Source organism: Ascidia mentula, chromosome 6, assembly GCF_947561715.1.
Source record: "Ascidia mentula chromosome 6, kaAscMent1.1, whole genome shotgun sequence".
NCBI classification, from domain to species: domain Eukaryota; kingdom Metazoa; phylum Chordata; class Ascidiacea; order Phlebobranchia; family Ascidiidae; genus Ascidia; species Ascidia mentula.
The window spans coordinates 15,287,466-15,315,089 of record NC_138571.1 but is presented as its reverse complement, the minus strand read 5'-3'; the positions used below and the strand labels follow the sequence as shown (position 1 = coordinate 15,315,089).

At 39.9% G+C, this 27,624-nt stretch overlaps 3 protein-coding genes and 1 non-coding gene across 5 annotated transcripts; 1 reads left to right on the top strand and 3 right to left on the bottom strand.

The window, feature by feature from the left end:
* Positions 1-140: 140 nt before the first annotated feature.
* LOC145905325 (sorting nexin-13-like) lies at positions 141-15,014 on the bottom strand. Of its 2 annotated transcripts, XM_082992494.1 has the most exons (26): positions 14,857-15,014; positions 14,348-14,463; positions 13,836-13,947; positions 13,114-13,200; positions 12,513-12,634; positions 12,197-12,305; positions 11,668-11,709; positions 10,296-10,400; positions 9,957-10,064; positions 9,517-9,594; positions 9,335-9,418; positions 8,856-8,994; positions 8,618-8,727; positions 8,240-8,333; positions 6,925-7,038; positions 6,623-6,702; positions 6,138-6,242; positions 5,811-5,954; positions 5,474-5,543; positions 4,963-5,105; positions 4,385-4,591; positions 3,736-3,933; positions 3,202-3,390; positions 2,384-2,522; positions 1,545-1,689; positions 141-1,146 (listed from the first exon to the last, which is right to left on the bottom strand). In XM_082992494.1, exons 1-26 carry the CDS (start codon positions 14,863-14,865, stop codon positions 1,038-1,040), a joined length of 2,958 nt encoding a protein of 985 aa, XP_082848620.1. In that variant the 5' UTR covers positions 14,866-15,014; the 3' UTR covers positions 141-1,037. The 2 variants fall into 2 exon arrangements, with proteins under 2 accessions (XP_082848620.1, XP_082848621.1); XM_082992495.1 differs by lacking the exon at positions 11,668-11,709.
* On the bottom strand, positions 2,731-2,804 carry Trnat-ggu (transfer RNA threonine (anticodon GGU)). The gene has a single exon. It is a non-coding gene; the product is annotated as a tRNA-Thr (tRNA).
* Positions 15,008-20,115, bottom strand: LOC145905323 (DNA-directed RNA polymerase III subunit RPC1-like). Its single transcript, XM_082992492.1, has one exon. The coding sequence runs from the start codon at positions 20,058-20,060 to the stop codon at positions 15,894-15,896; it is 4,167 nt and encodes a 1,388-aa protein (XP_082848618.1). The 5' UTR covers positions 20,061-20,115; the 3' UTR covers positions 15,008-15,893.
* A 1,227-nt stretch (positions 20,116-21,342) lies between these two features.
* On the top strand, positions 21,343-27,209 carry LOC145907288 (uncharacterized). The gene is made up of 8 exons (XM_082994712.1): positions 21,343-21,363; positions 21,671-22,896; positions 23,150-23,397; positions 23,766-24,003; positions 24,447-24,633; positions 25,159-26,187; positions 26,488-26,812; positions 26,983-27,209. The coding sequence occupies exons 1-8, from the start codon at positions 21,343-21,345 to the stop codon at positions 27,207-27,209; spliced, it is 3,501 nt and encodes a 1,166-aa protein (XP_082850838.1).
* The last annotated feature ends 415 nt before the right edge of the window (positions 27,210-27,624 follow it).

The following is a 27,624-nucleotide window of genomic DNA, read 5'->3' as shown; positions in this document are numbered from 1 at the left end:
TATCACTTAACCAAAATGACATTTCAGGTTTGAAATTGCTGTTTTTCGTGTATATTTGTGTTTTTTTGAGTTATCGAATATTTCCTTTATCCTGAGAGCCAGCTTAAATAAACCTGTACAAGCATCGTCACAGTGGCGTTTGTATTATTTCGTAGACAATGGGAGACAAACACAAGACGTCCGCCATATTGCACTAAAAACTACACACAGGAATACATATTTGCACGACGCGCCACCGAGACACAAGGTAAATTTCGACCAATCAGGGTAGAGTGCGAAGTCACGTGATCGCACGGGTGAGCAAGCACAGAAGATCGTCAGAGTTTGCAAGGTTTCATATTTCCTTGCGAACATGTTGACGAGCAATATTTGTAGATGCCATGGAGGTTTTAAACCGGGGTCTCTCAACCGTTAACTGTTGTTTTTGCCTTGGAAGGTAAAAAATAGTTTCTTTTTATCAAATATTTCACCGTTGCAATACTTTTTTACGTTGGTGGTTGAGAAAACCGAATTAAAACGGCGGCAGCTGTATTTAAAATGTCCGAAATAATAGAAATCACAAAATAAATAACGTATATATGAGAAGGTGGGGAACTGGACACTTTACAGTCTGCTGCTGTTGCGCAAAATTTCGTCACGGCAATGCATGACGTACAACAATGCTGATGATGTCATCGAAAGATACGTCACGCACGGAGGTAATGTTGCTGGATCACGAAAAGGTGAAAAGAGAAGAAATGCCGTTGTTGAAAATTTTTCTTGCTTGGTCTTTTTTTTTTTAATTTGGCAAAAACGAACTATTTTGCGCCTTGAAACCTTTCCAAAATATTTTGTAAACGCGGCAATTTTTTTCATGCTGTCGTTGACAGACTTATAGTATATAGTAGACTATAGTAACAAAGATATTGCATTGTAAAGCAGAAATAGCAAAGGAGGCTGTCATTTTGCCACTTGCAAGGGTGAAATCACACCCATATATGATGACGGGATCTACTTCTTCAACGCAAAAGGACACGGGAGTCATTTGGAGGAAAGGTTTATCGTAACGACCCGCCTCGTTTCGTGGGACCCCGGGCCATCATATCTCGCCGGAAAGCGGACATTCTCGGCGATGCAGAGTGAAATTTGGTGAACAATTCTCCAAACCTGAAAATATGGCAATAATAGTACTATAGTTTTTACTGTGGGGTGATTGTTTGACGGAAAAAATGCTCCATAAAAGTTGTACAAGGTATAAGGGAGCCCTGGTCGACCTGAGGTGTGTTTAAATTCGGGTTGAAGTAGTTTTTCGGGTCAAGATATTATTTTGAGGCTGTGGTTTTTAAGCTTTCTGCGCTTGAAGCGGAAAATTTTTTTTAAAAAAATGTAAACTAAAATGCCATAAACAGAACTCATTATTAAAAATAGTATTTAAAATTGCAAAATTATGCACTTCGCACCCCCAAAACAACACCTAACGTAAAAAAAAACATTAATTGTTGACTGGTAAAACAAAAAACGCAGACTGGCGGTGGTTGAGAAACGGTGTTTTAAGCAACACATACCGGTTTTGCGGAAAGATCTTTTTGAGCATTCCCTCCAACAGGACGTAGCAAAACCTACGGTTTAACTCCTCGTGTTGTAGCATTTCGAATATAAGCGTCACTCCTCTTCGACTGGTTTCGCTTCCAATCAGAGGGCGCAACTCGTCTAAAAAAGTAAGTTTTTCGTGATTTTTTGACATTACACTGGATGTGAGTTACTGGTTGAACAGTGGAAGGTATGGTTAAAATATTGCGCTGTAATAATGCCAATAAACTCTAATTGGTTGCTAATTTTGGTTTATATACAGAAAATGCTACAGTAAAGTCACCATAACCGCTCAGTTGATTGACCAAATTAAGCTGTATATGCTTTATGCTCGAAACAGACCTGCCACAAGCGTGTGTACGTATATATATCACAAAAAGCCATTAACATGAATTGTAGTTGATATGATATTGAAGTCAATACAACAGAACGTCTTTGATAATATGTAGCACAAAAATAAAAACGGTTATTCTGCTACAAAAGTAAAAGCTATCGAACCCTGTCTCGATTCTTCGCTGTCCATTTATTGCTGATAAACTTTGTGTGATTTCGCAAATAAAAAATAATGTGCTGCTTTTGCTTCCGGGCAAAAGGTATTTCTTAATATAAATGACATTCTGGCCAATATATGGAGGTAGAGTTTATTCAGCCATAGTTTTATTCGCCATATGGCCTAATAACCATTAGGTATCGCCCCACGACAGACAAACATTGGTTTAAGACAATCCGCATTACTTTTTGCCAGAAGTTCAGCTATATAAAAAAATGGTTATCGAAAACTTGTCCTTCTAATGGCTACACGGTATAAATGTACCTGGAACTACGCCATGGAGTTTGGTTTTAGTGAGAACCCGAGTCCTCATTGCCGTCGGTTCGTCCCGTTCTGGTGTTGCTTCGGCGAGAATGCCACCGGGCCAGAATGCCTCGCGGAATTTCTTCACATATTCCGCTACCTGCAAAAGGTAAACAAAACATATATAGAAGTAATGCCATGCTTACGCATAGCAAGGCGGGATCGCCCCACTGCGCAGGCCCTTTATATTTGGCGATCACAGCTCTAATATTCTGATCATAAGGTTCACAGGCTTCGCAGCCAAGGCATTGCAGCCAAGCTGGATCAGCCACTTTTCCCGACAAGTCGGAGCGAGATCTGAAAAATCAAGCTCCCGGTGAGGTTTGAACTCACGACCCTGGGCTAACCAGGCCCAACGCTCTACCAACTGAGCTACAGGAGCTCAGTGGCTTCACGGGGTATATTGTGGCCAAGGTACACTGGTGCGCAAGCGCACAACTTGTCAGGCGACCTTCACATGCGTAGAGGATCTCCACCACCGTAATCAGACAACGCAGAAGTAATGCCATGCTTACGCATAGCAAGGCAAAACATATATATTGTTTTAAAAGGAATTTTGAATGGATAATTTCGAAATCAATTAAATCACAAACACCCTTGGGCCGTGACGATTAAACGATGGTGTTTATTTTAAAACTTTTCATTATTGCGTCACAGTGGATCGTTGTTACAATGCGATACGCCGTTTCGTGGCCCGCCTTGGCGAGCTTTACACCCCTGATCCAGACAGGGGTTACAGAACCCCCCTGGTTACAAACAAGAAAGCCGTATCAACAAACCTGGTCAGCCGATAGGGCGTTGTCTACGTAGTCGACGATCTTCTTGTTCATGCGGTCTCCGAAAATCGCTCTTATTACTTGTTGTAGGACGGCCACTATCTGCCTTCTCAGCCACTGGTTTCGCTTCTTGAGGTCGAACACTTCGTCCATTAGAAGCAGGAGAATTCCCAAAGGTATATTGTTCTCGATCTACAACGTGGTTTAACATATAAAATGACGTCATAAACAAACAAAAATGTACGTTTAAAATGTTGCTCCACAATAGTTCATAAAAACCTTTTCTCAAACCACCGTGGGAAAATATGACTCAGTCATACATATATATAACTAAATCATGTATGGTGGTTTTAATCTCCTAAATTGATCAGATTGGAAGTTTCAGCATTATTGCACCGCGTGTTCTGACATCAATACGAGCAGTGCCTATGTCGGTGACAGGTTGCGAAATATTTACCCGATTGAGAAAATGGTAACAGTTGTAACCCCCAAATCACATAGGCTAAATGGTTTATGAAACAAACCGCAAATACTCACGTTGTAATCCATCTGCTCCCTCAGTTCCTCACTGGAATCCTTCCTTTCCGCCGCCGCTCCCGGTAACTTGTCCGAAATTTTAAGGAAACCGTCGGTAACTTTGTCCGACGCTTTCTGTATTCCGTCCATCAAGTTGTCGGGCGCCTGCGTCACGAAATTCGTGACGCTTTTCACCGACGTTCGCATCATGGTGTCGACCTGGGCATAAGAAAACGGATTTTCACACAAAACATGAAGCGTCAAACGACCTGCAGTCTATAAAGGAGCACAGAATTAACCACTGTATTGAGATGCATCACGAAAACATTTATTATTATTCTAAAATTTCAGTATTTCCAGTCCATACATTGCATGCAAGGATGTAAAATCGACTATTTTTAAAGTTCCAACTGGGAAAAAAATTGGCATACCTGAAAATGGGTGACATGTTCAAATTAGAAGACTAAAAAGCCACGAACAAGGACTGAAATTGTCAAAGCTCTGAACATCACTATTGGAGCGCAAAGAAACTACAGACAGTTGGCCAATACAATGCAACACTAAAGAGCAAATCAGAGCAATTCCTTTCGTAGGTTCTAACACAACAAAAAAACACATACGCCCTCTTATCCGAACACACTCAATAATAAATTAGTCCGGAAAGTTATACCTTGCTGGCGAACGTTCTGGAAGTCTTCTGATAAGCTTTGGCGTCCAAGAATAAGTGTAAGCACTCCGTCGATTTGGGTGGATGGCGAAGACTTAGAATGGTGCTGAGGTACTGGTTTAATTCGGCGCGTCGTTTCTCAAGAAAATCTTCCTTGAGATCTTTGAAAAAGGTTTTCCCGGGCAGGCCGAGATTGCCCAGGTTGCTACCCTGCACGAACAAAAGTTTCCAAAATTTCCTTCGTAACGAAAATATATCGTAAACTTAAGGGCCACCAATGGTCATTTTGCATGGTGTAAGAAGGCGTTACTTTTTTTAATCACCGCCTATGGGCCACAAACTTTAATGGTTGCTTGCTGTAAAGGCAGAACTTGGGAACAACATTACACCTGAGAGCCAGAGTATGCAACGTAATCGGTTTACAATTCAGTTTGATTGAAAATGAATCAAAATTAATCAATGCCCGCCCGTACCTGCGGAAATCCTTGGGCGCGATGGTCACAACAAACTTACACCCTATACATTTTCAGCAACATCACTGTGGATTTGCTTGTGTAAACAAAACCATATTTACTACATACGTTTTCCTTCAGGCTGACGTGGAGGTCGTGGAATTCGCGGTATCTGCGGAAAGTATCCCAGTTTTCATGTTTGCCTCCAGACCAGTGACGGGTCACAGTGATTGCGTAGAGCGCGTACGTTTTACCGTGCTCCCTACATATTCCTGAGAAAATGGGAAAGTTTGAAATTGTGGTAAGGAAATCAAGGAAACTTAGGTGCAACGACTTTTTGGTAAAGTTAGGACCCGGGGCGCGGTAAAGAGTCAGGACTCTGCGGCATGTAACGGGAATGTTTGTGAAATAAAGATAAAATTAGGACCAGAAGCAGCGTCCAGGTAAACGCAATATCGAGGCACGGCTATTACCGGTGGGGAATAGAAGGATGTTGTAAAAAGTTACCACACAGAGTTCACAATAGTAGGAATCAGAGGTAAATATATCTGTAAAGCGGTTTTCCGCAGTTTGCGATTGTAATACACGTCTATTTTAATAAGGACCAGCAGGAATGAATTAGAAAAATCAGCCCACTCACCTGTTTGCGTGATGACCGCAGACAATTTGATCGGTTCCTCTGTATCGTTGATCGGAACTTCGTCAATTGACTGCAACAGAAAATCAAAACCAATGAACGCCACGAACGTGATAAAAGTCATAGAAAATGCCAAAAAACGGAGTCGAGGTTCATTGGATGTTAGGATGATCGATTTACAACCAATCAGACTTTTAAAACATGCCACAAAACATGCTGAAATGTTTTTATGCGCAGTTAAGTTAGTGAAGCGATACGCTATACAGCACTAAAACGAGCAATTTTTTTCGCCTTTTCGCCAATACATTTACCGAGCTTTTCCAGAAGCGCGTACACTTACCGAACCGGAAGCGGAACCGTTTGTATCAGCTGACGTGAAACTTGGTTCTCGCAGTAAATCCAACTCCGCCAGCATCTTCATGTACGATCCACTCTGCTTGAAAGCTGGGTAGAAATTCTCCTCCTTCTGCATGATCTGGAATACCTGCGTCATGAACCGAACAATGACGTCACTGACGTTTCTATCAGAAGTGGCGCGAAAACTGGTTGGTGATTTCAAACGAAATTTACAAAAATATATGTGTAAGGCATAAATAGATAAAGAATAATGAAATGTTATAGTACATCAACCACAACCACAGCCCGCTGGTAAAAAAGTTGGACATACTTTTTGTTGGATGTCATCGAACAAATAGGGCGACGGTTCGCTCCCATCAAGTTTCTTCTGCAATTGCTTGTCCGTGGCGACATCTAGCGGTACTCGCGGTCGAGCCTACACGAAAAATAGTGACTATTACTTAAAACAGGGATCAACAACCTTTCCTTAGCCATGGGACAAAGCCAAATGCGGCCATGTATCATCAGGGCGTGCTTAATATTTTTCAGCAACAATATCATTCTCTTTAAACTGTTTTTGTTGTTGTTAAACCTTGAGAATTAGGGGCATTTATTTAGATTGTCTTCTCATATTGTACTAAAACACACTTGGTCCTAACCATTATTAAACTTAAAAGGTTACAGCACAGTTCAAAAAAAGGTTACAGTTCGAATGATGGAAATTGTGTAAAAAAAACACTATAAAAAACTGGATTGTAATTCCGGCGCCAGATGACAAGAAGTCTCATGGAAATATATTTAGGTCCAAATTCTTACTAGTTTTCCGAGGTACTGGTCGTAGATATTACGCCCGATCATCCGGAGGCTTACCATGTCAGGACGTCCCTGCACAGTGCCTGAAAAATAGGACACATGTGATTGAATTTTTTATTTTAAACGCAAAATCATTTCCCATTCCCAGAGCAGCAAAAAACAAGTGCTATTGGCTATTTTTAGAACACATGAGAGTAAGAAAACCGAAAACCGAATCCATCGCTTTGCAAACTCGCAAATACAAAGCATTGCAAGTTCGGGGTCACCATTAAAGACAACATCACTGAAAAAGAGCACAGTTGTACCTTGGAGTTGTTGGATTTTGACTTCGTTGAGCTGTTGTTCGGCTGCAGCTCTGTAGCCGTCCACGGTCAGCCAGAAGAAGAGGTAAGCTTGTCCGTTCACCGACTGCATGTACTCTGTTAAGTATTACCACGTTTACAGGCACGGTTAACGCAAAATCGCTACGTCAGTATTTATTTTCAGTATTTGTTTTATTCCGCGAAACAACAAAGGATTGATTTCAGTGGAGCTCATTAATTGCTTTACTGTAGTTTCAGCGGGCGATGAAAAAAGCCATAAAAAGGGCATAAGGACCAAGTGACGTCACATAGTACATTTAAGCGACCGCCATTACAATATGGAAAAAGTTGTGTTGAAAAGCAAACAGTACGAAGGACTTAGGGTGTGGCGCCCAACCAACCTTCATCAGCTGCAGGAATTTATCGTCGTTACATTTGCGCATAAACAGATTGTTGCATCATAATTCGCATTTTTAAGTAAAATCAACCTATTTGTGTCATGCGTGTTTCGTCGTTGTTGCGCTTTCGAAATGTTGACCTGTCAATGATGATATCACGAGCATGTTTTCTAGAGTTTCGCTGAGTGACGTAATTCTGTGGTGCCCTATATCGCGGGATTATGATGTCACAGTTGCAGCTGCACGATTCGGCAAAACGTTGTTTCGAAAAATCATTTTCGATTGTCAAAACGGGTTGGGCCTTTGTTGTACTTCGGTTTTTGTATTTTCATTCCGTGGGACGTTGTTAACATGCCATATGGACTTTCCCGGTTGAACAAATATTTAGTTAGTGGGAACTAAAGAAAGACTTCGCGTTTTGATTGAAATGTAAACACTGTTTGTTGGTCTAACGGGCACATAGAGGCGATTACAAAGGCCAGGACAGGGCAGTTAAAGCAATTTTGAAACGTGAATTCCAACGCCTTAAGCGCTATATACAGCACAAAAAACGAATGATACAATATGTTTGGCCAAGCTACGGCAAGAGATACTCGGAAAGTAAATGACCAAAAACCCATTTTCACAGAACAACACGCATACCAATACAGCGATTTGCACATCGTGTTCAAAATACCTATGTTTGGTGGATGCTGCTTTTGAGATGAAATTGTTGGTATACTAAATATTACTGTACGTTTCAACATAACACATCACCGCCTTTAGCCGCTATCATTTGTTATCACACTTACAGAACATTTGATTTTGGGATTAGAACAGTGATTAGTCATCTCAGCAATCCAAAACTTGCCATATTATTGCATTCTCGTGTAAGTCAACCGCAACCTAACCGCACAGAATATACTTTTACGCAGACTTACCGATAAATATCTGCAGGGCAACGTTGTTGCGGAGAATGACGCTTAATGGAAGGTTGTAGAGTTTACGCTGGTCTGGCTGCAAGCTTTCCAAATACTGAAAAGCAAAACGCAAGTAGACAGTTGCATTGTCACGTCATTCATTAATCCCACACGCACAAAATACCCTTGGCTGTTTTCGAGGCGGACAGAAAAAAAATACGAAACCACCGCTTCGAATGTAGTGGGGAGTAACCAACAGGCTCTTGTAAAAACCATGGACCAATTTGCGTCATTCAATTACACAGCCCTTAGTGTATTGTAATTATTCACTAGTGTAGAGTGTTTCTATTGCGCTAAGTGGTTTTATGTATACTTAAAAGCGAACGAGGAGATTCTTACCAAGTCACTGCCGTCCATATACACGTTGCCTTCGCGCTGTTGTCGTATTTTCCTCTCGCAGAAGGTTTTCACGAAACGCATGCTGCTTAGCTGCTGTTTCACCGCAATATCTATCGACGAAAGAGTTAAAAACATAAGCTGTGAAATTTCCGGTAGTTCCAGAATTATCCATCACCAACTCAAGGCACATATACTTATAACTCAAACACCTTAAAAAAACCTAACATCATAAACATACCGTCGCCCACGCCGTCTTTGGACTGCATTAATCTAATATCCTCTTCGGCTTTGTTACAGACAGCGTGTAGCTCGCCTACAGTGGTTGTTCGCCTTAATACTGCTAAAAACCATTCACTGCTCACGCAATTGTCACTCACCTAATAAAGAGGACAAGTTTGTGAGACTTGCGGGATCTTGATGTTGAGTTTAAATAACAACAACAAACAGTTACGGATAAAAATGCTTTGCAAGCACAGAATACTGTTGCGTTGAGTATTATTTTTGGTGGGACATGTTGCCCAATATGCTGAAAATGAACTACTTTATTGCATAGAATAGTCCACTATAGTAATGTAACTTTGAGTTATAACGATGTTTAAAACTATTCCAGAGAATGTTTAAAGCGATGTAACAGTTTCAACACAAGCACAAAAATAATTGTTGCAGATAATTGAGCTTAAAATATTGGTTACAATGAAGTGTTTAATGTTCGCTTACCATCCAATTGACATACTGATTGAGGTAGTCTGGGTCGCTGTAGAGTTTGAACATGGGCAGGAAAACGCCATGCACCAATATTTCCTGAAAAAAACGCACAGACACTTACATTTCCTTTGTAACATTCACATAACAGTTGTTTTAAAAAACTTCTGCATTGTGAGAAAAACAACAAAACTCACCCGCAGCAAGTATTTGAGAGGTCTGCAATGAAAATCCTGCTGTGGAAGCAAAAGGTACAACAAAACCTCGCTAACGTCCTGAAAAACAAAAACATTCTTGTCATAACATTGTACCTGCTTTACACAAAGAAATGAAAACGATTGTTATTTTCAGAAATGTGTCAAAATAAGGAAAATTGTTGAAGACAAATGTAGCATTTGAATTTGTACGAAGGGGTTCTGTCACACAAATGTTGAACCAACGCAAGCATGGTTGCAATGTTTCACATTCGGTTCACAAATTCTAAAAAGGTGTTTGCAGGAACTCATGCAAATCCCCTGAATGCCACCACCGGTTAAAGGCAATTTTTCTGTACTCAGGAATCATAGAGTGCTTTGCTCAACCACGAAGCTGGTCAAAAGGATAAAAACTGTACAGTAATTTGGAAAATTTTGTGTACCTGCAGATATTCGCATTGCTTCTTCTTGTCACTGGAAATTAATTCCCTGCATATTTTCTCAATGGCAACTTCGTGGTCAAAAAACAAATCTTCTATCCTCGGGAGCTCCTGGCACAAAAATTCAATAACATGAACTTGGAAAACAGCAAGTCAAAACAAAACACAACACTTCCTTTTTTTAGTAACTTAAAAAAAAATTTATACATTGCCAATTTTTTAAATTAAATTCAACATCAATAGCTTTCATAAACGTTTTCATAAATTGGGTCTAAGTAAGAAGTGTATCCAAAAAATGGGGAAAAAATGCCCAGAAAGTTGTAACACAAAATTATTTATTACCTGGCCGTTTGTGTTTTCATTTGCATTTGAGTAGTTTTTGTTCATTGATTGGGGGATTGAGCTGACAGATATGTTGTCTTGGCGATCGTCACCTTGATCATTTGCCTGTGAACAATATTACATCAGCACTTTCAGCCTGAAACATTTTTGAAAAGTGTCATTTTGTAGATACTGTGCATGCAAAATGTAATTTGCAGAAAATGAAGAATCAACATCACAGTCAAGTATTTGAGCAAATCGTTGCAAAAATTCGACAGCAAAGTTGAGCATTCAAATAAAGAAGCTTATTTTTTCATGTTCAACAAGGTTTTTCAATATATGGCCTACAATGCAGCAGCGACATAACAACAAGCACATGATTAAATTGTCGCAACCATTAAGGTTTAATGCCCTCTATACATTGTCTGCGTTGTAAGCCCTATTGAACATGAATTTGTTACTAGGGAGATACTTTTTTACATTGGCAGTGACGTTGCTAGGTAGCTACACATCACCTGATTAGGACACCTGTGGTGGTTGAATAAATACATTGTGTCCTGACATAATAGTAATCATACCACACCGGCAATTGCCATATCAACACACTGCTGTTCCTTGAATACCATAGCTTCAATTCAATTTAACTATATGGTGGTTCTGTTTTAAACATTTAGCAAATTACAGATAAGTTTGTGTTATCGGATTTTCCTGTTAGCTTTATGGCCAACAAAGAATTGTAACATATTTTATCAACAACTTTTGTATAAACTTCAAAGTCATTTGTCTTACAAGGACCAAACTTATTTCGCACACTTATTACCATCATTCCAAAAGAATCCACATGAACTTAATGACATGATTTGTGCATTTGAGGATATGCACTGGTTATTCTGGCAACTGTCAACGGGCTCAGCGAGTGGCAAACAAATGGGATAGTCGTTTCTAGTGTCACCTCCTAATTATTTCAAGTAATCTGACCGGAAAATCAGGAAGCTGCAGCTACATTTCAGTGATGTCAGAAATTTGGAATTTTTTTTCATCATTCATTTTTAGACTTTTGCATTTTTTAATCATGGCTTTTTAGTTAAAAAAGTAACAAACACATATAAATAAACATAGGTAAAAACTAAGTCATTGAATTCATGCATTCTGTTACATCAAATACACTAATCACCTAATCCACGGGCCTTGCGTTTACATCACTGTTTATCAGGCAAAAGCTTCATTAAGCCCCAAAAAAAATTTACAAACATCCGCAACATACTATTACAAAAAATAATCCATGCAGATTTTGGAGATTGTGGGTTCAGAATTTCATAAGACAGGCTAAGCGGATAAAAAACCATCAATTTTGCATGCAAATGGTCTATAAGCACTTGATTCTTGAGTTTACCTGCATAGCAGTGACACGCTGCTTAAACGCATTTGAAGAAACCTACACCAAAAGTTGGAAGAACATTTCAGACTATATAGCCATACATTTAATATGACAGGTATATTTTTTATCTGGTGTGGGAACATATAACCTATAGTTCGACAAAAATTATTGAAATAACATGTTCTACAAAGCATAATAATTTGTCAATTATAGATAAACCAATAATGTTTTTGTGAAATTATACATGTTGGAATACATTTGAGATTTTGTGGCTTGGGCCTATTAAGTACATGGGTTTATTACGTCTTTCTTTCAAAGAGCCAATACTACAAACAGCACAAAATATTAAAACTTGTAAAGCCAGAAAGGTAATAATTTGTGAGTGGTATCACACTTATAACTATATACAGTTTCTGTCCATGCAGTGACACATTTTACATGTGAACAACTATATACCGAACGTAAACAACAACACTGCACAAACACCACACTCTACAAAACACTGCACACAAAACTATGCACTGGTATTATGTGCCAGTAATACCTGTAGTTGCTGCATTTTGTCTTGTGCTGTGCGGAACAGTTTTACATGCGACGCAAAGTCGTCCACCAGGTTTGTGGTAAGGTACGGTTGCCAGTTAACCACTTTGCATCTGTAATTGAAGGGTAAATGACTGTGATGATACAATTCAGCGACAGTGGCATGAAGGCCATGTGTAACAATTAGGCCCAAAATCATTTGTTCTGCTATTATACGGCATGTATTGACTTCGCAACGCTGCCGTTTTTTGATGAGTTTTCAACATCTATGACACTTTTGAAAAGAATGTATTTTTTAACTCCAAACTTCTTTTATTTACCTCATGGCAACAGCCCTTATGACGTCGTGCAATGAATTGCGAAAACAATGCAAAAACTCTGGATCATCCGATAAGTCGTTATACCAATATTTAACATAATCTCGTAGAAGGTAATCCACACACTGAAACACAAAAAGTGTTAATCTTCTTTATTTTTGGTCAAAGGAGCCCTGATAGTTTTTCTCAGACCCCCAATCTTATGTCACGTCAATTTTTTTCCGTCCAATCAGGATTGAAGGTAGTAGAATACAAAAGACAAATAATGTTAAGACCAAGAAATATGATTCCAAAACCTACAAATTAGACTTTTTCGTATATCGGTGAACACCCCCAGAACACCAGTTTGGAAAACCCTGCTCTGTCACACATATGCCATGCTTGTATTAGAGCAAATTGTGATTGATGTAATTGGTAAATTAATTAATTTATTTAGCAGTCAAAAACATCAAATCCATAAGGCTTTTGGCAGCACTTTTCAACAGTAGTAGGATAGTTTCAAATACATAATCCTAATTCAGGAGTACAATTATGCCCTTTCATTCATTCCACAAAACCAAGAGATTGAATGATGCCTTCTCTATGTCAACTGTTTTCAACTTACTTCGTGAATTTTTTCATCAATATTAGATGAACCAGTGAGTCTTTTGTCCGGTTTCAAATCTCTCTGGGTGTAGTCAATTTCATTAATCTACATTAAAGAAAACATGAAAAAATAAATCTAATTTTTGGGAACACAAACCTTTACATGTACTTTTAGGACTGCTTTAATATTAAATCACAACCATAGGGACAAGCTTTGTTTGTGGGTGTCTTAATAGGAAATCCATGAGATCGCACATAACAATGAAAGATCAATCATTTTTTGTGTGGCTTTTGTTCAAATGTAAAAGATAAGACATTGCCAACACATAGTTTGTATTCACAAATTGGGACTATAAGAAACCTGGCATTTAGAGCTTGTGATATTTATTACACACCCACACATGTGCACTAATGCCGCAATCCATCCTTGGTCCTATGACTAAATTACATTGTCGTGGTAGCCTTAAGACAATAAGTTATGCTTTGGGCTCATTAAGAATTAATAAAAATATTACTTGTGATTAATGAATGTAAAACAAAACACCAAAAAGTTTCAAGTATATGCTTCTAACACATATTTACCGAACATTATGAAAAGTCAAACTTAGAAAGTTCTTGCACATAACATAAAAACTGGGTGACGATAAAAATCATCCCATTACATTCCATTAGTGGCCAAACAAAGCACAGTACGGAGAATAAACCTCAATTATGTGAAAATCAATAATTCCACTTGATTACCTTTTCCAGGCCAGAACACAGTGGTAACAGATCGGGCAACATTGCATTGGTGAAATACTGGCTTTGGCTGTTTAGTTCACTTTGGCTGTGGTCATACAAAATCGCAACAATTCTGAACAAATAAATTTGTTTAGTTAAAAGATAAAAACACAAAAAAAAACGTTTCTCGGTCTTTGGCTACAATGACTTAGCATTGTCACCAGTGAACTGTTTCTAGGTGTCATGTGGTTTTATTATAAAATTCTGTTGCGTTTTGCATTTTTTTACAGTTAATGCAAAATAGCAACCACTCTGCACTTTTCTGTTTGTACAAGTTGGGTGTGAAATGGTAAATCATACTAGTTGTCTCTCGATCAGCAAGTACAATTTTAAAGCCATAAATCCATTATAGTTAAATCCCAGATCAGTATGTATTATGCATCTGTCTGACCACACATTTATAATCAAAAGCAACAACGGCAAGAACAACAATTAGCTGCTGCCACAGTAAATCAATAAATTCCTTGGCTTACCCTGCAAGAAAACAGCAAAAGTAAAGGATCAAATAGAAGAGGCCGAGAAGGCCAAATGTCAAGCTGCCGAGGATAATAACGGCGGAACACCATAGAATTCCATTGTAGTTGTTGCCCTGAAATGAATAAGTTTGTGTTAACATTGTTTATGTAGATACAAAAGTCTATGAGTAATGCCATAGTATATGTATACATTAAATTTATATATAGTTCTCTTGGCTCTGGAGTGTGTTATCTTTATGAGAATAAATAAAGTGTATAATTGGTATTTTGGGTTACGAAAATATTGTTGTTGATAACCAGTAAATGCCACTTAACATAATAAACGTATGGTGATTGGTGACAAATCAACTTTAAATGCAAGAAGTAATCAATTGATCCATAAACAGCCCAAGTGTATGCAACATAAAATAACCGATAACACGCAAAACTTCACATACAGCTTTCCAATGGCCATTTGACCACATTCAAGTAAACAGCCGACGACAGCTACTATTTTGTATACCTACCTCAGTCATTCCATCCAACACACAAGCCCTGGGTGTGAATAAGGAAGAAGCCTGAGCACACAAGGCTTTTACAAATTACTTGGGTCCCAGTGCATCAGCCATTCACATATTGCATTGGGAATATGTTGCTACAGGTTGTGTAGGCCTAGTTATTAAGCTGTAAACAGAGGAACTGCTGTGTTTAATGTTGTGTCATTTGGCAGGACACACGCACACACAAAGGTACAGGCCATTTCAACTACAGTTGGTATCAAACAGCACCAGCATTCAACAAAATAACGTTGCACATCAAATAAAAGGACAAGTTAAAAGTGAAAACCAGTGATAACAATGCCATGGTGCTGTAATTTTGAGCAAGCTCTCAAAAGATATGAAAACAAAATTGAACACAACCCAAAATAACAAATGATTTCACCTTTATGGTGGATGCATTGAAAACATATATGTTTTGTCAGTCAGTGCCTCGCATGACATATTATTTTTCCGCTTCCGGACAACTTGAACACCACCAGCACAAAAACTTGACATGTTGCTCAGAGCAAACAGGCAGTCGTAAACATGTGGATGATTGGCAAATAACATGTGCAAGGCACAGGCATTGTGGTGCAACTAAGTATTTGCCGCAATGCATTGATCAACAAACAAAAGTACAGCATATGGCAAAAACTAAAGCTATGACTTTAGTAATAAAATTACAAATAGTGGAACTCTTTATGTGTCATTAGGCAGAATTTATGAAACATAAATGCCATTCACACAGACGTTTTAAACAATGTCATTTTTTATGAACAAATTAATGATTTTTTGCACAAAATGTTGCAAACCCATTTTATGTAAAGCACTACTGAGTAAAATTTCTGAATTGAAGCTGCCTTCCAAACAGGTAGTTGTAAAGTACTTGCATCCTAGTTTGGGCTGATGTAATTGCAAGCGGACAGGAAACAATACTGAGTACATAGGATTGCAAAATCCCAAGTAAACCTACAGCTAAAATTCACAGCAAAACCAACAAAGTCTGTAGTACATACCCCAAAGATTTACAAATTAACGTGTAGTTCTGGCTGGTCAAAAATAAGATTTCTTTTCTTAGGCACAACTTTTCCCTTTGGCTTATGTAGGAGCTTAAAAATTCCAGATCCAATATTCATTGGAATACCCATGATAATGCACTCAGAGACTCCTGTTATCACATCAGTTTGGCCGTAATATGCTGCATCAAAGAGATGGTCTGCCGTTTTCTCAAACGACGCCAACATGAGTACACTTTCTTTCATTTTGGCCAAACCAAACCTGGTAATGCCCAACACTTCTCCCTTGTAAGTCATTAGGTCTGCCAACAGCATCAAGTGTCGCCGGTCAATGCTCATTCCGTGGTTGACCATAGTGTACTCAACCTCATTAATTATGGTCTGGCGAGCGGCCTCAATGCCAAGGCATTTCTCAACTTCAATGGTGTTGTTTGATGTCGTCCGCTCACCGACAACTCCTGTGGTTGCCATGACGCCCCGAAGATCATTTCCTTCCACTAAAAGCTTGTACTTTTCAGCCCCACCGCTGGTCTCGTAAACATGGATAACAGCCCTTGACACTTCTTGCAAGCCTTGTACAATTACCTTTGGAATTGCTTCCTTCAGAACTTGTATAATGTGGTATAAAGACTGTTTGGCAGTCGCAGCAGGATGTATAGTGATGATGTCTTTGCCTTGAACTACAACTTGTTGAGGTTTAATTGGCAGTCGGGATGTGCAAAGGTTGTACCGCACAGTATCTGCGTTCACTTCAATTTTAAGTAGTCTGCATCTTTGAAGGTCGAGTTTCAGCAGGATGTAACATTCATCTGGCTGATACACCTCCTCCATTAGCGAGCAAATTTCTCCTAGAGTTGTCTTTTCTATACGTCCCTTGGCAACCCTCGCCATATCTTGGTCCTTGTCATTTTGCAAATGTGCCGTTATGATTGGAGTGCTGATGTTCTTAGATGCATTAATAATCTCTTTAATCCTAGGAACCCCAAGGGTGATATTCATTGAAGCAACACCGGCAAAGTGAAAAGTTTTCAAGGTCATCTGGGTTCCTGGCTCGCCAATACTTTGGGCACATAGAGCCCCAACTGCTGTACCAGGCTCCAACCTAGCTTTCATGTATTTTGATGATGCCACCTGCACAAAATTCTGCAGCTGTGATTGTGTAACTCGCATTAGTTGATACAGAACAGCAGGTTGCGTGCTGCCATTGTCATTAATTCCATAACTTGTCCTTGTTTCCGCCAACTTAACAGCATACGCTTCAACAAAATCCAGCAGCTCTTTTCTGAACTCTTCACTAATGCTAGTTTGGTTCTGAAGGACTTTTTCAGTTTGTTCAATCAGAGTTAAACTGCTCAGGGCATCTTCATGCAGGCATGGATTGTTGGCCTGCACAACTTGCAACACTCTTTGAAAGTCGACCGGTTTGTTTTTACCCTCCATGTCGGTAGGATCCAACCCATCACCACCGTACACAAACTGCACAATATCAGATGTGGACGATCGCACAGTTAAGTCATAATGTCCGCAAAGGTCTTCGAGAGACTTGACCAATCGCCGTTGCATGTAGCCAGTTTCAGCTGTTTTTACAGCTGTATCGACAAGTCCTTCTCTGCCTCCCATAGTGTGGAAAAAGAACTCTGTTGCAGTCAGTCCAGAATAGAAGCTATTTGCAACAAAACCACGGGCTGCAGGATCCTTTGAGTGTTTCTCGAAGTGTGGCAATGGTCGATCTTCAAAGCCATTTGGAACGCGGTTTCCACTGATAGCCTGCTGTCCGACACATGCGATCATCTGTGAAATGTTAATAAAGGAGCCCTTTGAGCCACACACAGCCATTGTTAGTGGTGTATTGCTCCTGTGTAGTTCACGCAGGCATGCTTTGCCAGCGTAGTCTCGAATAACAGACAACTCTTTTAAAATGACTGCCTCAAGTGATTGCTCTGGGGTGCATCCAGGCTGCGAAGGCAATTTGCCACTGGCAAGTGCGGCAATAAACTCATCACACTTTTTATAGCCATCTGATAACAGTTCATGTTTTGCCTTGAGCAGTCCCACTCCTGGAGTGACATCGCCTATCCCAATTGAAAAGCCACGATTTGAGAGAAATACTGGACATATTCTAGCAAGTCTCCACATTGCATCTGCAGCAATCTGCTGACTATAGTCTCTAAGTAATATGTAGAAAATGTTGTTCTTGGAACCAGAACCAAGTGTAGCCTTGTCCATCGCTCCCGCAAGAAGCTGGGAGTTGTGTATAACAACATAAGAGTCATTGCAACACAAATCTTCACCACTTCCAGAATACTGTTTTCCTTTTGCTCTAAGGCAAGCTTTTACTGGAGACAATTTGTTCGGCCTTAAAATTAAACTGAACAGCTGTTTTCCCGACCACAACACACAGGGCTTTAGTATTGCTGGGTATGGCAAGTCAATTTTTGTTCCAATATCATCTCCTGCAACAATGTATGCAATAATCTGCATAATTTCTGGCCGACTGAAAAACACGTCCTTCTGCGTCAGCAAATATGCAGCAGTGATAAAATCCTGAATGGCTGAAATTAAAGGCTCTCCGTTTCTAGGCGTCACAATGTTATTCTTTGTTCCCATTAGCAACAAGGCCTCTGCTTTTGCCTCTTCCGTCTGTGGAAGATGCAGATTCATCTCGTCCCCATCAAAATCAGCGTTGTAGGGATTGCAAACGCACTCGTTAAAGCGGAAAGTGCGGTGATCAGCTACCTTTGCAAAGTGAGCCATGATGCTAAGTTTGTGCAGCGACGGTTGGCGATTGAACAGACACACATCCCCGTCCATTAGGTGTCGCTCTACTGTATCACCATATTTAAGATCGTTTGCTATTTTTTCTCTGTTGCCGTATTTCAGAAACTTTTTCATGCTGTTGTGCCGCTGCTGGATAAAATTAGCTCCTGGGTGTTTGTCACATCCGTTTATTACTAATTTTTTCATTAGATTAAAGTTGTTCTTTGTAACCTTCTCGGGGTATGTGAGAATTTTGGCAACATGCACTGGTACCCCAACCTGGTCTATCCTCAAGTTTGGATCAGGCGAAATCACAGTCCTGCCTGAAAAATCTACACGTTTTCCAGATAGGTTTCCACGAAACCTGCCTTGCTTTCCTTTGAGTCGCTGGACAAAACCCCTAGTAGGTTTTTGTGGCTTCATATTAAACGGAATGCCAGATAACTCACTGTTAATGTAGAGAGCACACTGCAGCTGCAGAAAGTCCCAGTCCTCCATTATCATCTGCGACTTTGCACCCATCGCTCTGTGTTTTTGTATGACATTGTTTAAAAAGATAATTTCTGTCAGCTTCACAGTCAAATCATCCTCATTAGTGCCAGACTTTAAATCTGTAACAACTGATGGCCTGATACACAAGGGGGGTACAACAAGTCTTGTCATTATCAGGTCTTCTGGTCTACCAGATGCAGACTTCATCATTAGCAAGGGCAGATCTTCATCTGGAATTGCTCGAAATAATTCCAACACTACAAGCGGATTTAGGTCCTCCTGTGCACGATTCACTAAACTCTCAAGTTCTTTGTTGTGTTTTGTAGCGTTGTAGAACGACTGGTAGAACTCATCAATTTCAGGATTTACCGCTTTTTTCGTGTAACTTTTGTACTTTTCATGAATTATCTTGAAAAGTCCACACTTTTTTACAGTACCGTTCATCGCACCACAGTAAAAGCAGCGATGGCATTTGCGTGCTTTAGTATTAACCTTTTTTCGAAGAGATCTCAGTTGCAGGTACGTCAACCCTGGTCGTTTCAGAGTGTCTTTATAGATATGCTTTTCTGATTCAGTAATCATTATACGACTACAAGTCTTACAAATCATTTGCAGAATTGTGATAATGGCCTTGAAATAGCCGGCGTGGAAACAGGGTAACTCCAAATCGATGAATCCATAGTGGCCGAGGCATTCAGCAAGATTTTTACCACAAGTGTCGCAAAGCTTGTCTTTTTGACTTGTCCCCATGCGTTGGTCCAACACTCCAAACTCAGCCGGGGTATGGCTTTGGTCCTGCGTGTATAAATTTTTGCTTACACACTGTAGGTGAGAGTATTGTCTCATTTCTTGTGCTGTCTGTATGCCAAAGCACACTTGGTTGATTTTCTTGGCAACATCAGCCGCCCTATATTGCTCTTTCACCATTATGGCGTATCAGCACACAGCTTCACATTCAGGACTACGAAGTTGTACACTCCTATGGTATACCTAGTGGCAAAATAGTTTTTATACATTATTTTTGAAACTTACACTTTAGTGACTACACAGTGTTTATGCTTACTAACAGAAAAGCTATTTCAAAAGGGCCGTACATCGTTATCGTTACATGCAAAAAATCATTTAAATTTTTGCATTTAAAATTTGGCGACACACCCGGCTTGCAAAAAAAAATGTGCAGCAAGTACTGCTCGAAGCCAAAAAGTAAATACAAACGTAGCATAACTAATAACTTTCATTCATGCAACGCCGCAATTCTGCATTTTCTGTGGCTGACATTTATAAGTTCAGACTAAGTGATCGACATTTGGCTCCACCGCCGAATAACATGCAGAAACGACCAACAACATTACGTAATCTTATCACTGCACTACACGGCTTCCGGTCAAGGACATTAATAATAACTGACGCTACATGTATTTGTTTACTGTACAAAGTACAACGGCAAACGACCGCATCTGTCGTGTTTATGTAATGGTACGACCTCAGCATGGGTGCATCTGACGTACACTCGACCGCATTTATCCCGCTAATCTACATTTACGCTAGTAGTAACAAATGGTTAGAAAATTATCGCTTTGCAAGTATTCCGTGATTTCGCTCTTAGCTTGTCGGTTTTTATGTTTAAAAAAAAATCCGATGAGTTTTCCGAAACGCACTCTCGTTCTGCCAAAATTAGTTTGTTAAGTCGGTATTCTTTTTTTCTGAACGCATTCTCTGTCCGCCTTTAGTTTCGCAACAATATGAGCTGTTTTCCCTGAAAAAGAAATCGTTTGGTCAAGTGAAACGTAAAACTATATACGAAGGTGTACGATTTTGTTGTTTTGCCTAATGGTTGATCCGGCACTGTGCCTATCTTCAACAAGTAAACAATTACCAAATGCAATATTCGTGTCATCAAAGTCACAAGAATCCAGCAAGGTTATTGAACCCCCAAAACCAGCCTATGCACGGTGCTGTTGGTGTGAAACTTTGGGTAAGAAGTCAGTCGTTCCGTTACTCATTTGTCACAAACAAGAGTTTGCCTTTGCATTACGTCTGTGGGTATGCCAAATATTGGCTTTGCGTTGATTTTTTTTGCGTTGATGTTCAGTACACCTTCTCAAGCTGTGTACAGTGTTGCAATAACCAGCTACTACGATGATGGTCATTTTTCGTCTGGTGTTTTTGATCGGATTTGGTTTGGCCACAAACGTCGTTCAAACGCGAAATGGGGCAACAGAAAGTCAAGGTAAGCTTGATATAGATGTTATAATACGATCTATCGCTGATCTAATACTTAAAACAATGATACGAAACACGAAAACTGTAAAACACAAAGAGAAAACTGTAATGCAGCTGTATAAAAAATCGTTAAACATGCTTTGTTTAATCCTATGCTGCGAGGCGCAACTTCAGATGAAATCAGCATGAAGATCACATTATTGGCATTAGGCTTTTGATGAAATATAACGGAATATACCATGGTAGATTACTGTAAGCTTCGAGACCAAATTTCATAAAGAATATACAATATACGTGTGTGTGGATTGTGGCAGGTCTTTTGTCGTAAAAGAAAAAGAAAGCATATAAGAGACCGTTTTTTAGATACAAGAACTTGTTTGGGCGTTTGCCAATGTGTCAAATCGACCGGTTTGGTCGACTGCTCAAATGTTCAACTCCACAAAATGCCGTCGTTCTTTCCGTGCTGGGCTACACGCCTATATTTGAACAACAATCAGATTGAAGTGATCGACGCGGATGCCTTCTCCTGTTTGAACGACTTGGTCACATTGAATCTGGGCAACAACCAAATTACGACCCTCAGAAACACGTCTTTTGCAAATCTGCCAGCCTTAAAGAGTTTAATTTTACGCCGAAATTTAATTAACACTGTGGAAGCCGGCTCTTTTGCAGCTTTGAAAACAAACCTGGAAGAATTGGATTTGACCAAGAATAATTGGAATTCGATAGATCCGTTCATATTCCAAACGTCCATGCCAAAGTTACAAATCTTGCGACTTGTCGAAAACGGAATCCAGAAGCTGTATCCTGACATGTTCACAGGGCTATTCGCTTTAACGGTCCTTGATTTAGAAACAAATCTCCTCAGTAATCTTGGATCGGGAAACAGGAATGTTCTCGAAGGGCTGACCAGCTTGGAAGAGTTGTACATCGGCAGCAACTTTTTCTCGTATTTTCCCGGTCAGAACCGGTTTGATCCGGTCAAGCAGTCCCTCCGGATACTGTCCTTCTCCAACCACTTTCGCATTTCATCCGTTCCTCGCCTAATTCTGCCGAGTCTGGAGGAGTTTAGCATAGCAGGCTGTGGCCTACAATCTTGGGTAAACGACACGGTTATGAACATGACCTCGTTGAAAAAACTGGATTTGTCTAACAACAAAATACAGATCTTGCAAGCGCAGTCTCTCGTTGGTCCAACAGCACTCACCAATCTAGATATATCGTTCAACAGCTTGCTTGTGTTACCATATAGAGCGTTATCCGAGACGCCGTCCCTTTATACTCTTGTTGCGGATTATCTGGGCGTCCAAAGAATAGGCCCTGCGCCATCTTTTCTCAGTGCAAATTTCCTTAAAAACCTGTCTTACCTTTCAATGGAACGCAACTCAATAAAATCTGTCGACGACGCGTCGTTTTTCTCCAAACTTGTTTCGCTCAAAACCCTCAAACTTTCCTACTCTCCGCTTGATTACGTTCCAAGGGCAGTAGGCGACCTTGACAGTTTGGAGGAACTGGTGTTCGATGGAAACGCAATTACAAAGTGAGTAAATATCTAGGTGAGCTATTAACAGCATAGCTGCATCCAGTGGTGGGATCATATACTCTTAGGATGTTTTAGCCGTTTTGAAGTAACGCAGAGAACATTTTTAGTAGAAAAAATTATTGGTACTGACGCATTTATTTTCGAATTAATCACAGTTTAACACATTTCCATACATCACGGTGTCTGTCTGTATGTATCTGTGCATAGAAGTATCGTTGTACAAACCTTCACCTGGACTGTTTTTTCACAGTCTTTCAGCGGCATCTTTTCCCGTCTCCATGCCATCCCTGCAGCACCTAATGGTCAGAAACTCCCCATCACTTCGTAGTGTCGAGAACAACACGTTCAGCCTACTAGGAAATCTGACGTCAGTAACTTTGAGTGATAACAGTGCCTTATCCAACATCTCCCAGTTTGCGTTCGAAGGAACAAATTCGCTTCATAACATCGATATTACCAATAACGCAATCGAAGTGGGGTTCTCGCAATGGTTTAGCGGTAAGTTGGATACACTGCATGGCTTGAACTTGTAAAGGGAATATAAAAGTTTATAAATATTATTTAATTTATGGATCGAATAATCGATAGCTGGATGGCGGACAAAAGGATTGCGCAGTGGGGCGGTCACGCATTGAAATAAAGTCTGCATAAAATCTATGTTGCATTTACTTACTATCAGCGACAAAATACCGCATGAAACAATGTCGGTTTAATCATTTACTGAAATAAGACAGAAAGGAAAAAAATCCCCGCAACATCAGAAAAGTTGGCATTCTCATGTTTGCATACAAAGTATGTAGTCTTTAAAGTGGTATTTAAACAAGAGGTAATCGATTAAAATAAAATAAAAACAAAATTTCTTACAGGAAAAAGTGTCGACTCTTTTCTTTTCTCCGGGAATAAACTGACTTGCGACTGTACCGCCCAGGATTTTTTCGACTGGGTCGTCACGGAACAATATTCAAACATTACCACCAAGGACGAAATTGTTTGCTACACACCGCGAATGGTTCGGGATCGACCTTTGAGCTCCTTGTCTGGCAATGAGCTTTCGTGTGATAACAAGCCATGCCCACTAGACTGTCTGTGCTTTGAAAACACACAGTAAGTGCATTCGGTAAATAGTGCAACTCAATTACATATTTCTGTGTGCTATCATATCTGGGATATTACAACATGTATAGGTGTATGTATACAAATTGTCCATTTAAAGGACTAGTCTTTGCATTTTAAAACGTTTAGTCCCAAAACACTGCATTAAAGACCGCAACTGCTACTTTCGGTGTGTTCATCAATTGCACATTTCTGTACCATTATAGTTTGGGATATCAGAAGGTGTATTACAATAGGGTATGTATACAAATTATCAATTTAAAAGTTTGGACTGCAGAGCACTTCATTCAAGAGCCCCTCTTCCCCACCGTTTTCTATTTAAACCGTCTGTATTGTTCCTTCAAATAAAATCCTTAACCCTGAGCTTTTAGATATGTACTGAAAGTAGGACAGAAATCAAGGGCAAACCATGAACCTATGTTACATATTCCCAGATCGAGTATCGTTGGTGTAGATTGCAGCGCAGCGGAACTGAAAAGCACTCCACAGAATCTTCCCGAAACTATGCAGATTTTGCGACTGGACAGCAACTTCATCAGCTCAGTGAAAAACAACAGCTTCGAAAACCTGAAGTCAGTCGTTTCCTTGTATTTATCCAACAACCAAATCAGTGACCTTGAGGTAAACTAATGTTGTGTCTAAGTGCTCGATTTTGTTAACACAAGATGAAAAGATTGAATTCTATTTGAATAAGCACAAACTGACGCTGCCGTGAAGACGAAATTAATATTTCTGTGTAATTTTAAATGAAAGATCGCACTACCGTTATTCGTCCATCACTCTTTGTGAGTTATTTTGGGCACAAGAGTTATATTTGTAGGCTTCGCAGCCCGTTGCGATAGCTGTGATCGCCAAGTAAGTACCTGCATGACCCTGCCTGCTATTCGGTTGCATGAAACACTGGAAAGAGTTAGATTGAGATGCAAAGAGTAAAGCACACTGTTTCGGCATGTACAAGGTTTCATTAGGCTGGTTTGCAGCTTTGTTTAGCGCTGCAGTGACCAGTTATGCACTGATAAGGCCGTACAGCTCGAAACACTGTGCACTACTGTCTGCAGCTCATTGATTATTATGACTCCCATTGCTTCTACAAGAGTTTTTTGAGCAAATTTTTGTAAACCGTGCTATTGATTTTCATGTTTGCAGATCGGCGTGTTCTGGAACTTGAGCGAACTAAGGCAGCTTTACTTGCAAAACAACCGCATTGGAAGCATTGAGACACATCTGTTTGAAAATATCACCCTATTAGAGGAACTCCGAATTGATAACAATCGGCTGTCTTCAATAGGGACGAATAACTTTCGAAACCTGAATCACCTTCGCATTTTGGACGCGTCCAAAAACGCCATTGAGGTCTTGGATTGGGACACTTTTCTCGGTCTTGGTAAAGTGGACGCCTTGGTATTGGCTTCGAACATAATAGAACAAATACACCCGGACGCGTTCTCCCCACTCCGGAGCTTGCAAGTCTTGTATCTCGCCAGCAACAGGATTTCAACTTTGCCGAAAAGTTTGCTGGATGGGCTGCCGAAGTTGGTGAACGTAGATTTAAGCGGAAACAGTTTTAAATCCCTACCTGGGGAGTTTCTGATCTCATCCACGCTGCTCGTTTTAGACTTGGAAACCAACGGCATCGCAACGATAGAAAACATGGCGTTCTCTGGGCTGTCTAGCCTTCAGACGGCAAAACTTGGTGGCAACAAAATTGAAACCATTTCCCCAGACGCGTTTGCAACAAAAAATGACAGCGAACTTGTGAACTTGGATCTTATGACCAACCTGATAACACACATCCCAGTTGAAGTCTTTCAGCCACTGGTAAACCTCCAGAGCCTGTATCTCGATGACAACCCGATCAGCTCATTGGACGTCAACGCTTCTGCTTTAAATCAAACACAACCCTATCTGCCTAGACTCACCACTTTACACGTATCATTCACTTCCATAGAAATCGTAACAAACAACTCGTTCCTATCCTTGACACCAAAACTCGAAAGTTTGCTTTTGTCCGAGTGTAGATTCAATGTCATTCCATCTGTGGTGATGGATCTCTTACCAGAGCTCGAGCATCTGGTTTTAGATGGCAACCAGATAGAAACCATCACAGCTCGCGACTTTCCGAGTCACAAGAACCTGAAATCTTTAAGCCTTCGTTTTATGGCAACACTAAACGAGGTAAATATTCTTTCTTTAAATGTAGTAATTTGTTTTGTTGTTGTGTTGAAAATTTCTTTGAGTTGGCGCGGTTATAGTGGCTATTGTTTAAGTGTCTTGCCAATAAGTATTCAACGTAAAAATATGTTTTTGCTTGGTAATTTGTGCGGAAGGTTGCAATTTTGTAATTGGTTAAGACGGTTTTCACTGTGTCACCTACACATATACAACATTGTGTAAATTAAGATGAGGGGGAATTTCCTCTTCGCTAACACACTCAGCTGTTTTTATGTGAGAAATGACACATTGGTACAATTGCAGATCGGAAGTCAAGCGTTTTCAAACCTGCCCGCTTTGTCAAGCTTAAAGCTGTCAGAATGTGGAATCAACCACATCGCTTCAGACGCTTTTCACAACCTCGTCAACCTGAAGAGCCTGGACATGTCGCAAAACCAGCTTTCTTTTCCCGATCACCGTTGGTTTTCTGAATTGAATCCAAGTGTTCTGACCTCGGTTTCATTGTGGGGAAACCCCTGGTTGTGTAACTGTTCTGCCGCGGAATACAAGGATTGGCTTAATACAGAGGGAAACGTTTTTACCGCAAGTTCCTTAGATGTAATGTGCTATGACCCACTCTATGTCCAAGGCAAGTTGTTATTTTTTGGCAATTTTAGGATCTATTATAACAAAATTATGTGCGTTTTAATGTCTATCCTGTCCACATAAATTGGCTGAGCACACACTACTTCGGTGTTTTTTTTCAATTGAAAGAGGTATTTTATTCATATGTGAACGTTTCTCTTCATTTGTACTCAGGTTCGTCTATTCAGAATGTGAAGGCCCTTGACATGTGTGCGAATACCGAGGCGACGACTTCTTCCACACCAACCAGTAGTAATGGTTCATTTAAGAGTACAACCACCACATCGACCACTACCACAACCAGTGCGGCGAATTTACCGAACATATCCTGGAAACGTTTTGTGTTAGTAACCTTGGTAATGCTCATGATTAACAAAACCTTGCGTGAACTTGTTTTGTAACATATATTATTCTGTCGGTTCGGTTGATTCAATTATGTAAAAATAATAATCACATTGCGTGTGCCTCTATTTCGCTGTGAACATTTTAAATATGTTTCTTACGACTTTGAATTGAGTGTTTATTTTAACTTATTAAAGTAATATGCAGCCTTATTTTCTCAAACAAGATGAATTTAGCAATGCACTGATTATATTCCGAGAACGTATATATGATACACCTCCGGCTGCGCTAGTTAAAATGTAAATAGCTGAATTCATATTGTTTGATCAAATGAACAAGTTATAGTTAGTACAAATATATACGTTCTACGTTCCAAAAGAACCCGGTTTCGCAAGGAGCTCAGTTTAGGTTCGCAATTAAGCTCCGTGCACTTGTCTATCTGTTGTTGTAATTCTTTCAAAAGAGAATCAAGCG

Bases quoted from the DNA above. Each gene is read 5' to 3' on its own strand.
- LOC145905325 (XM_082992494.1), bottom strand. The intron at 10,401-11,667 runs GTAAACTCAAGA...TATTGTTCACAG, and splicing joins AGCGTGTCACTGCTATGCAG to GCAAATGATCAAGGTGACGA. The intron at 6,703-6,924 runs GTACAACTGTGC...CCTATTTTTCAG, and splicing joins CAAAATCCAACAACTCCAAG to GCACTGTGCAGGGACGTCCT.
- LOC145905323 (XM_082992492.1), bottom strand. From the start codon at position 20,060: ATGGTGAAAGAGCAATATAGGGCGGCTGATGTTGCCAAGAAAATCAAC.
- LOC145907288 (XM_082994712.1), top strand. From the start codon at position 21,343: ATGGGGCAACAGAAAGTCAAG. The intron at 21,364-21,670 runs GTAAGCTTGATA...GGATTGTGGCAG, and splicing joins TGGGGCAACAGAAAGTCAAG to GTCTTTTGTCGTAAAAGAAA. The intron at 24,004-24,446 runs GTAAGTGCATTC...ACATATTCCCAG, and splicing joins CTGTGCTTTGAAAACACACA to ATCGAGTATCGTTGGTGTAG.